At 45.4% G+C, this 12007-nt stretch overlaps 1 protein-coding gene across 1 annotated transcript in view; it reads right to left on the bottom strand.

Annotated features, from left to right (window-relative positions):
- Positions 1–11448, bottom strand: part of LOC310964003 (diacylglycerol kinase delta) — an 89178-nt gene extending 77730 nt beyond the window's left edge. Inside the window, exons 1-3 of the mRNA XM_083936961.1 lie at positions 11336–11448; positions 9918–10261; positions 8111–8215 (exon numbers count right to left, since the gene is read on the bottom strand). Coding sequence (XP_083793087.1) covers positions 8111–8215; positions 9918–10010 — 198 coding nt within the window. The 5' untranslated portion in view covers positions 10011–10261; positions 11336–11448. The remainder of the gene's footprint in view (positions 1–8110; positions 8216–9917; positions 10262–11335) is intronic.
- Positions 11449–12007: the final 559 nt, after the last annotated feature.

Below are 12007 nucleotides of genomic sequence, written 5' to 3'. Positions count from 1 at the left end.
TACATTGATATTTTGTCCCACTCCTGTTGATGACTTCGTGCATTTTTCTCGCATCTTTTCTTGCTTCATTGATGCTGGTGAAGACCAACGTCCACTTTGTGCAAATAAAGAATAAATCTTGAATTTACTCTAGAATTCGACATTGCGTGTTTGTCACATCAACCGGATGAGAACGGTTGTATGACTCAGCTCCAAAGTAGCTGCAGTGAAGCGCCGTAAAAAGGTAGTAATGCATCTATAAAGCAGGGGAATAAAGCCGTATAAAACAATTGGAAACATTCATAAAAGTGGCTTGTCAAAGGTTTTACTGGGCTCCCTCGTTCCGCCTTATGGATGCAAACAATGTGTTTTATGCGACTGAACAACACGTCTTAAATAGTCGGGACGCCTCCTCTACAGTCAACCTGTTGTGGTGGTAAATATGGGTATTAGAGCCCGCTACTCGCCGTATGGACTTCTTATATAACCGACTCTGGATCTGTCTCTCTCTGCTACTTTCCACTCTGCCTCCATCTCTCGCTTTCTTACTAATTTTCTCCCTTTTGTCTCCCTCCATCTCTCTCAGTATTGACCCACACACTATTGCAGCTGTATCACATCAAGCCAAGGGCATAAATCAAAGCACACGCACACACACACACACACATAACACTGGCCATCCCACACACTCATGCACTCTCCTCAAGCCATTTCAGTTTACCATCCCACACACACACAAACTATAACTCGTCCTCATCTCCATTGCAGCGAACACCCACATAGATTTCTGCACTGGGAGCGAGATGCAGATAAAAAAGAACAAATATAGCGGGGGGTTGATTCCGAAGCAGCGTGCAGGAAATCCACAGGATGGAAAAAAATGTAGTGTTACCTGTTGGTCACCACTCAAAACGCCAGAAATACGACTGGTTGCATAACCTGGAGTGGTGCTGCTATTTTAGAAGGTTTGTTTTAGAGGCAAGGGAGAAAAGTTTTTTTGATCGATCGCATCTAACAAAATAAAAAACACATCGAGGTGCAGATGCTCCTGAAATGGTAATAGAAAAATAGTGGAAAAACAAAACAAGAAACAGGAAAAATACTAAGATGGAAATAGGAAAAGAGTATGCCATTTGTTTTAATGCTACTTGTGAGTGGAAGAAACGGTTTAAAGTTCCCTAATGTGCTCATTTTCAGGTACATACTTGAACTCTGGGTTTGTATTAGAACATTTTTACACGCTTTAAAGTTAAAAAAACACATTATTTTTCTCTTCCTGTCTGTCTGAATATCCCTGTATTCACCCTCTGTGTGAAGAAGAAGAAGAAGAAGAAGAAGAATTACTACTTTATTTATCCCGCACGGGGAAATTGAATTTTTTCGCTACGTTTTAGCGCCTGTCTCTTTAAGAGCCCCTCCTGAAAAACACCAGTCTGCTCTGATAGGTCAGCGTTTCAGGGTCTCTGCATCTGCACTCTTTGCACCTTCACTGCAGCCGGGGAATAACTGTAACATCACTGAAGCGGCACCTACCTATTCATAGTCTCGTTGTGACGTCACAACCGTACAGAAGTCCTGACGGCTCGTTTAAAAGACACAGTTTCTGAATACAATATAAAGGAAATCTCCCGTTTTCAAATGTGGGACCATTTAAAAAGATTATTAAAAAAGTGTAGCGCAGAAAATAAACAAAACGGAGGAGGAAGAAGAGGTGTGATGGAAATACAGCCTGGGTGAGAGACTGGGGATGGAAAGGTAGAATAATGAAAGAGAGGACAGGAGATGTCTTATGTGAGCTGCTTCACATGGAAAGAAACATGATGAAGGGACTGCCCTTTTCTCTGTTTGTGTGTGTGTGTGTGTGTGTGTGTGTGTGTGTGTGTGCGTGCATGTGCGTGTGTGTCTATTACAGCTTGCATGATCGGCCTACTAAAAGCCACGTACACAAATAACAATCACACACTATTCACAGGAGCTGTTTGCTCTTCCGCCTCATTCTCTTCCTGTGTCTCCTTTATTTTCCACACAGTAAACGAGAGCAAAGCAAACAACAGCAGCAGGAGGAGGAGAAGGAGGAGGAGAGGAGGAGGAGGAAAAAGAGGAAAAAGAAAGAGCGTGAACCTTATGTAACTGAGCCTGGAGGTAGAATGACAAAAGGGAAAGATAGACAATCAGTGAAGGTCAGAGGTCACTGACAGAAGCTGATTTAAAAGGTCCTGTGTGTCATGTTTTACGTGTACTGACTGACTTTTATGTAAAGGACGCAAATCTTCTGGGAAAATCCAAAGGATGTCATGTTAAATTGCGTGCAAACAAGTCCCTCACCTCTCTTCAGTTCCCCTACAGCCAACAGTGTGCAACATTAGCGAACGCTAGCTTAGAAATTGAGCCCGCTAACATCAACAAACGAACCGGTCGGAGTCCACAAATGCTTTTCTTATGTTATTTCTTCTGCAGCCTGGGATAATAAATATATTTTGATTTTAGCTGGCTAATGTTAGCTAATGTTAGCTTGGTAGTTTGACAAATTTCAAGCTAGCTGATGTAGTAAAATACTGCCTTGGAGTGGATAACGTCATCTTATTCATCCAGACTCCCACTGCAGATCTGACTGGCTCGCAGTTTGCAATTACCTTAACAGATAATGTTACGAAGCATCAGATCCATAAGTTACAGGTAGCTGGCTAATGCTAGCTTTTTGCTCACCATAACCTAAGACAATGGCTGACCAGCCGGCTGTGTCTCGGCTGCGAGGCATGAATCTGCCGTCGGTTGCTTCGTGTCATTGGCTGATTGAGAGATTTGCAAACCGTAAGCTAGCGTTATTGTTAATATGATTATAACCAACTCTGCCGATGTGCCATTGGCTGATATTATGTGTCGATGTAAACGATCGGTTGTCTTTCATATTATTTAACCACTTTTTTTACCCTATTTAAATGTTGTTTGTAGTGTGTTTCACGATGACCCTGACGCAGGCCAAAAACAACACGTCGGTCTTAAAAAAATAGTTTGTATTTTGCAAGTGCTGCCGGAGTTTGGACCCGTTCGGTCTTTTTCAGGACACGGCAGGGGAACACTTCGGAGATCAGCGTTCCTTGAAAGTACACAGCAACCCTTTGGCGTAGTGTTATTCATTTAAAACTGCTTGTTTTATGTAGAAGCTTGGAGAAAGGTTTCAACTTCCTCCGTTTACACTGTTGCTGTTGACGCGGGATTGTTGTATGTACTGTATATAGTCTTGAATATTTCTGTGAGTAGTAACTACGTCCACACACATTTTGTTAAGGCGAGCAGACATTTTTTTCTGCACCATTTTATGATCAGTTTGCTGCTGGTTGAATGGAGGAAACACAAAATAGTTTAAAACGATAGGAGCGCTTGAAACACAGAAAAAAATCAACACTAGACCAACTTACAACTTCTTCAGTGTGTGAGGTTTCAAGTTGCTCTAGAGCCCCTTTATCTTTTTTTATTAGTCAGCTGTCGATCATGAAATTAATACTTATTTATGAATGACATTCATATGGCTCTTTAGCAACCAAGTGCATCAGGGAAAACCGCAAGCCTCAGACTTTTAGGTCTTACGTCTCCAGATAACCAACTTTCCTCGGGAGATAAGTTGCACGTGAAGCAGTGACTGTCAGATTGAGATAAGCTAACGTGACGTAGCACGGGCGCACTGACTGAGATAAAGTAAGAAACAGTTCCTACTCCAGTCTATAAACCATCTGATTTCAAAGTCCATGGCTCCACGTGTCATAAATGTAACGCGGAGATGCTTTCGGGGATGTTAATCGACGCCAACCTAAAACAGATCAAGTAAACAAAAACACATCAAACACGGCTGCTTTCCCAGATCTGATGCGTCACTGTATCGATTACCTATACCGGACTTTGAATTACACCATGTTCTACTACAATAAAGAGTCATATATCTGGATGTAATGTATGCTATCGATTGGTTTTTATATGCAGAGCCGCATGTTATTTGGATTTATGGGCGAGAATGGCGCTTTGTTGGCACCAAAACACTTGTGAGGACCTTCAAATTACTAAATGTCGAACCTAAACTATAATAATAAGTAAAGAGAACAGACAGATGGGACTGGAGTAGGTCGTATGTCACAGTGAACAGTACATATGATACTAAATAAAGGTCTGTTTGTTGCTTTCACTTCTTACATCAGTCATGTTGTCGTAAATGACTAAAATTAGACGCTTACTTCCTTATTCTTATGTTATGTGTGAACACTGACACTAAAACTGCTGCTCTGGAACCTGACGCATCTTGTTAGGGTCTTTATTTTATATCAAAAAGTCACTGTGAATGTTTTTTAAACAGCTGAAAACATATAAGAGGATTTATTTGTATGTATATTGAAGTTACGGAGCATTTCTGCTTCTAGTTGATGTAACACAGCAACAGAATATAGTCTAGAAGTAGAAAGGAAATGTGATATGACAGGATATGACATGCAACACAGTGCTGAGGACATTGCGGTTTACGAGGTACACATCTTAGCACCAAGGCCACTTATGTGTTTTCTGTCAAAACCGAAACCTAAGTGTCTTAATGTGCGTCTTAGTTTCCTTGCAGGATGGGTTGGGTTGTTACAATCTCTTCACAAACAAGCCGGTGCGAGACTGAACGTGCACATGCTGTTTTAGACCTCGGGTCGAATCTGATCCTCACAATAAAAAAAGCTATCAAAACAAGACAAGAACACACAAGTACAGCAAATCGATCTCCATCAGTCTCAGAAATCCAGTTAGTGGAGTCTACGAGTTCACACCAAGTCAGACAATTAGCAAAGCTCCAAGGTCACTTTCACCAATGGTGGCAACAAAACATGTTGTCATTTCCTGAGAGGCTTAACATGACACAGCAACATTTCAAAAAGGGTTTCATGACCATGTGCATCAAGAAATCTATTCAAAAAGAAACTTTAAGTCCAGGGATGTCAAAGTCAAATACATCAGAGGGGCAAAAAACCAAATTTGCTACGAGCCGAGGGCCGGACTGGTTCAATGTTTATTAAAACATATTAAAATGATGCATTTAACCTGTTGAACCAAGACCTAACACAGTGTACCGTATTTTATTTAAGAATTAAATTAATAATCCAATATTTTTGTACGGCTCTGTCAGTAATTTGAAGTGAAAACATTTTCAACAGACAAACAGGAAAAAAGTAAATGTCCTTCAAAAATAAAATGTGTTCCTTAATATCAAGATAAAGACGCGCAGCTTTGTGAACATGTGCTTGAAACACCCTGTTCTCATCGTTCACCTTTCCTTTAGCCATTATTGGAGGGGGGTGCTGAAAGTTGACATCTGCCCTGAATGCTGATGAATAATGAAGCCGAGGCATCCCACTTGCGGCGTTGCAGTGAGTTCGCGGGCTACCTTTGCATTGTGGGTAATGTAGTTTTGATGCGTGAAAAACACCAGCATGCGGCTGTGGCGTGCGGGCCGGTTCTAGTACAAATCAAAAATCGTCCCGGGGGCCGAGATCATTCATTCGCGAGCCGGATCTGGCCCGCGGGCCTTGACTTTGACACCCATGATTTAGTCTGATATCATGGCTTTTATTCTAATATAAAGTGAATTATGTACAACATCTAACTGCGGGGAGTGACTTCAGTGATACGGATTCGGCTCTGTTGTCCCAAAAAAGCTTGTGTGTAAAACCCAAAGATGTAAAAATCTCAGCCAACACAGAGACATGGGAGCGACGCGCCTCGTCTACCGCGGGCTATCTCTGCATCTGTGTAATTATTCAGGGATTTATGCGGAGGTGATGGACTGAATTAATCTAACAGTGTCGGGATGTCATGTCACAGTTGATAAGAATTAGCACCTTCTTAACAAGCGTGCCGACAGACGGCCGCGATGTCAGGTACGGGAACAGGCGGCGGACGAGATGAGGGGAGGCAACGCATGACTGTGGGGGGATTAAGGGGGCTGTTCAGCAGCACAAATAATGGAAAAACACCCCAAAACACACACACACACACACATACATATGAACCCAAAATACACTCTCACACACACACACACACACACACACACACACACACACACACACACACACACACACACACACACACACACACACACACACACACACACACACACACACACACACACACACACACACACACACACACACACACACACACACACACACACACACACACACACACACACACACACACACACACACACCAATACCCTCAGCCACATGTACCCAAACACACAAAGGGATACAGCAACACACTAATCTACTCAGGCCTTTGTTGTTGTACAACGTAATCCTGGAGTCAATAACTAGCTTAATCTAAATCACATGACTGGAGGCACACACACACACGCACGCACGGACGCACGCACACACACACGCACACACGCACACACACAAACACACACACACACACACAAAGAACTAATCATAGCATTGGCAGATTTGATTGGCAGATGGTGGAAGCACGATCCGGAGCCATCACCAGCAGCCTCTTTCGACCAACAGCACAGAAGCTGCACGACGGACTAAATGCTAATTTTACCTGCGCTCTTGAATATCTCATTATTATTTCTTCAATACACCAATTATTTTTTTTTACAAAGAACCACTACCTACGTTTTTACTGAACTCACACATGCACTGACTTCACCGCCTGACCCCTGGACTTCTCTCTATCCACCTACTGTGTCATTTTCAACATGTGCAATAACCCATACCGTATATAGGAATCCTATTTATTTATTATCTTATAGATATGTATACATCACTGCAGAACTGTGCACCTCACCAACCCCCTTTGTTGTGTTTTTTTTTGCACTATATCTTATTTTATTCTACATACATGTCTGCACTGAGTAGGAGTTGCGGTTAACCTCCTTGTACATGTGTGTAGTGACATTAAAATGCATTCTGAATCAGAGTTTTACCTTTTATTCCATTCAAATTTAAAAAAAACAATAATAAGCTGTTGGAAAATTGGGGAACTTGTTCACCTCCACTGGGTTGCATCAGCTATGTGTAAATTCAAACGTAGCCTAGTTTGAAAAGAACTCCTGACTAAGGTCGGAGTTTATACGGTAATAACATTTTGAGGGTTGCACCAGCTCAAATCTCACATCTAGCCCTGAGTAGGTGTGATGTCGGGGGACCCCAAACTTCCCTTTCCCGGGGCCACATTAACCAGCTCTAACTGGGGGATCCTGAGGCGTTCCCAGGCCAGTGTGGAGATCTAATCTCTCCACCTGGTCCTGGGTCTTCCCCGAGGCCTCCTCCCAGCTGGACGTGCCTCGAACACCTCCCTATGGAGGCGCCCAGGGTTCATCCTTACTAGATGATCCTGAACCACCTCAACTGGCTCCTTTCCACGCAAAGGAGCAGCGGCTCTACTCCGAGTTCCTCACGGATGCTGAACTTCTCCCCCTCTCTCTAAGGGAGACTCCAGCCCCCCTCCTGAGGAAACACATTTCAGCCTCGTGACCTGGTTCTTTGGGTCCTGACCCAGCTTTCATGACCACAGGTGAGGGTAGGAACCAAGATTGACCGGTAGATCCAGAGCTTTGCCTTCCTCAGCTCTCTTTTCGTCACAACAGTGCAGTAGAGCGACTGCAACACCGCCCCCGCTGCTCCGATCCTCCGGCCAAACTCACGCTCAATCGTCCCCTCACTCGTGAACAAGATCCCGAGGTACTTGAACTCCTTCACTTGCGGTAAGGACTCAATCCCTACCTGGAGTATTTTGTAAAATCTCAACAACGACGGGTTTATAAAGAATTAAATGTTAGAAAAAAATACTTTAAGTAACTTTTTTTATCCATTATTGTCAAATTATGATTTTAATTGTATCTTATATTTAACACTTGAAATGGAAATGTGTTCCTGAAATACAATAAGTACTAGTTCTTCTTCTCTCCCTCTGTAGAATGTTTCAAAAGTGTTGGAAACCAACACCGAGAGCACAACATGCTGAAAGAATACGCTGAAAATCTCTCTGATGTTACCCGACACGTCTCTGGGAACGTTGTGTACGGGATCAAAACACTGCCGGGGCCCGTAACCCCACCTTCCACGCAGACACACGCTCTTTCACTCTTTGGTTTTCCTACCTTGGCCCTGATCTGACCCGAGGTCGACACTTTGCGGATCAACTTGTGGGACGTCTCCTCTTGTTCCCCGTCGCTGTCTGACGACTCTTCCCCGGCTTCTCCCGCCTGAAACAAGAGGAGTGAAAAAAAGGGAAGAATTACAGAAGATTCACGTCACATAATTGTCAGATATTTCTAATATGTTTTAATTTCTAATGTAACAGTATGAAGAAGAAGAATTCTTTTATTTAGCCCGCGAGGGAAATTCAATTTTTTCACTCTGTTATTATTATTATACAGTTTAAACACACACACACAAACACACACACACATACACACACACACACACACACACATACACACACAGGCACACAGGCACACACACAGGCACACAGGCACACACACACACACACACACACACACACACACACACACACACACACACACACACACACACACACACACACACACACACACACACACACACACACACACACACACACACACACACACACACACACACACACACAGGCCCGAAATACACACATGCACAAACAGGACCTGTATACATGCAATTAATGGAGAGATGTCAGAGCGAGGGGGCCGCCAATGGCTCAACGCCCTGAGCAGTTGGGGGTTCGTTGCCCTGCTTAACAGCACCCCGGCAGTGCCCAGGAGATGAACTGGCAGCTCTCCAGCCACCAGTCCACGCTCCATTCAGGGACTGAAACCAGCGACCCTCTGGTTCTCAGTCGAGTCACCTATGGACTGAGCTACTGCTGCCCCCCAAAGTATCTGGAGCCATTTAAAGCACACACTTAGTGAATTTTGAGTTCTTTGCCACTTGATTTAGAAAAAAACTCTCTCCATTAGGGCTGTCCTCCATTAAAAGAATTCGTAGTCATCTAACACTTAGGGCCTTCTCACACTCACCGTTGGTACCGCGGTGTGAGTGCAACCGCGCCGTCCTTAAGCAAGGAGGCGGGCTTTATCGCGGTTCGATTGCAAGCACGAGCATTCGCACATGTATGAGCATGCACATTGACGGCGGTCCTGAGACTACTTAAGTACGACTGTTTCCTGTGACGGACATTTAAAACCATGCTGCCGAACACGTCATTGGGTTAATGGGAGGGATGGCGGGATTTGTGTTAGGGTATTTTTTTGTTTTTGTCTCTGGGAAATCATATTTTGAAAGGGCATTACGTCTTATCTCCACACTGGCCTGGGAACGCCTCGGGATCCCCCAGTTAGAGCTGGTTAATGTGGCCCGGGAAAGGGAAGTTTGGGGTCCCCTGCTAAAGCTGCTGCCCCCGTGACCTGACCCCGGATAAGAGGCTGAAGATGAGATGAGATGTTACGTCTTAACAGCCGGATCTATAACACAGTCGTGACGTCACAACCGTACAGGACGTTTCTGAATACGGGCTGTGTGTGTGTGTGTGTGTGTGTGTGTTTAGATACTTTCACAGTATTTACGCAGCACTTCAACCTGCTTTAAACTGAAAAATACATGGAAATCTGACCTTTTTTCACAACCTGGGCCCACTGAGCTGCTTATGCTGTTAAAAAGTTTAAAAACACAACAAAACTTTGCATCTTTTTTAAGCTTGAAGGTTGTTTTTGCGGATTCTACGCGGCTCCAGGCCTGAGTCGAACGTACAAGTTCCTTAGAAGTGAAAGGAAATCTGACACCATAGAGTGAAACCCGCGCTCGGTACCTTACACACCTGTGGTCTTTGATAACAGATGATTAGGACACTCGTCCCTGCTTTGCATGTGACCATTATTTTAACACCAGCTTCGAAACAGACTGAGCGGCACTTACGATGTGAGTCCTTTCAGAGTCGGCTTGGGGCGACCCCAGCGCCTCGCCAGGCTCCGCCACGTACAGGACGTTGGGGTTCAGTTTAGAGGCCATGACGGGGGTTGGAGAAGAGAGAGAGAGAGAGAGAGAGAGAGAGAGAGAGAGAGAGAAGAGTAGTTTGAAGGACAGGAAGCGGATGAAAAGTTTGGAGGACGGATAAAAGAGGAGGAGAAGAAGAGGGCTGAGAGGGTTGAGAGCTCGGCTACGTAGAGGAAGAGAGGAGAGGAGAGGATGACGGATGGGACGGCAGGCTCCGGGACGCCGCGCTCGCCCTCTTGCCGATCTCTCTCTATCCTGGGCCAACTCTGGGGAAAAAAGACGGGAGGAATGAATTATTGATCAGGAGAGAAAAGCTCACTGGAGAGGGGGTGTTTCTTCTCTTTTTGGCTCCTCTCGTTGGAAGTTGAGGAACATATAAACAACAGTCTTTCCAAACTCTTTCTCCCTGCCACTGTTATTAATGTCTCTCCCTCCTCGCCCTCCTCTCTCCATCTTTCACACTTTCTGAGTTCAGTGACACCGAAAGGCGGAGTGCTTCTTCTTCTTCTTCTTCTTCCACTCCTCTTTTACTTCTTCCTGTGAGAAAAGAAACACTGAGGTTCTTACAGCTCAGCCCCTGATGTTGTTTTGTCTGGAGCCGAAAACCATGGTGATGATGCTGATGGTGAAAGGGAAACATGAGGCTGACAAGGACAAATACGGCGGGTGGATGATGGTAACGACGATGATCATGTGGCTGCATGATACACACCACGGGACCACCTCACACTCGTTAATACACACTCCCGTGCAGCGGCATCGAGACACGCGAAAAGTGAATGTGTGTGTGCGTGTGTGTGCGTGCGTGCGTTCAGGCGCGCACGTGTTTGTGTGCGTTTCCTTGATTGCGATGTGGACACGTTATTGAAAAACCTGTCTGCATCCCTCCACTGCCGCCCCCGGAAACTTGAACACGTAAAAGAAACATGATAATAAAAAAACACCGCATGCATGCACAGGTAGTCCATCTGTTGAGTTGTTTCAATGATGATTATTATGAATATGAATAATAATAATAATAATAATGATGACATACAGACGCGGATGCATGCACAACAGGCTGTCGTGCGCTCCAGCCACAGCTTCATCTCCCATTCCGTCCGTGTCGCGGCCGCTCGCCGGATCATAAATGTCAATATTCAATTTGGATCGCGCATGTTTCGGCCAACGGGGCTCGGTCTTGCCCAGCTGTCACACAACATCCACCGGCGGAACCCGGGACGGCCACCGTTACCGCGCGGCCACCTCCTCTGCACAAACCAACCCCTCTCTCTCTGTGTGTGTGTGTGTGTGTGTGTGTGTGTGCTCGCATGTGTCGATGAAATGTGGACGTTATTTACCTCCGCACGTTAATGTCGTTCCACCTTCTCCCCCCGCGGCGGAGGTTAAATCGGCAGCGGCAGCGGCGGCGGCGGTGTCTCTCCCGCTCCTGTTGCCCGGCCTGGGTCGCTCGTCAGCCGGCGTCTAGGTGGTCAGCAGCAGCGGCGGCGGCGGCGGCGGCGGCAGCGGCGTGCGGGTGTCTCCGGTGGTGCTCGCCTTGCAGAGACGGACGCGGTCGTACGCATAGCGCGGATCTGAATCAGGTAGGAAGAGGAGGAAGGTAGGAAGAGGAGGGAGGGAGGGAGGAGGGGAAGGAGGGAGCAGGGGGCGAGGAGAGAGACAGAAAGAGAGAGAGAGAGAGATTTGAAAGCGGCCGTGTTGAGCCGCCTCGACCCGCTGTTCTCCCTCTGAGGTTAAACTGAGAGCAAATAACGCGCACACGCACGCATGCGCGCACAGGCCTGATATAAAACGCGTAAACACCAATTAACAACAAGGTGCTGCTAAATACAGTCATTAAGTGTGCGTGTGTGTGTGTGTGTGTGTGTGTGTGTGTGTGTGTGTGTGTGTGTGTGTGTGTGTGTGTGTGTGTGTGTAAAAATTACATTTCTGAGCACTTGACACCATAAGAGGGGAGCGTAGAATCAGAGCATCACCAAGCATCGATTTGAAAAGTTTAAATCGATTCATAT

This window comes from Echiichthys vipera (genome assembly GCF_963691815.1).
Source record: "Echiichthys vipera genome assembly, chromosome: 22".
NCBI lineage: Eukaryota > Metazoa > Chordata > Actinopteri > Perciformes > Trachinidae > Echiichthys > Echiichthys vipera.
The sequence above is the reverse complement of the archived record's forward strand: the minus strand, read 5'-3'. Positions and strand labels throughout refer to the sequence as shown.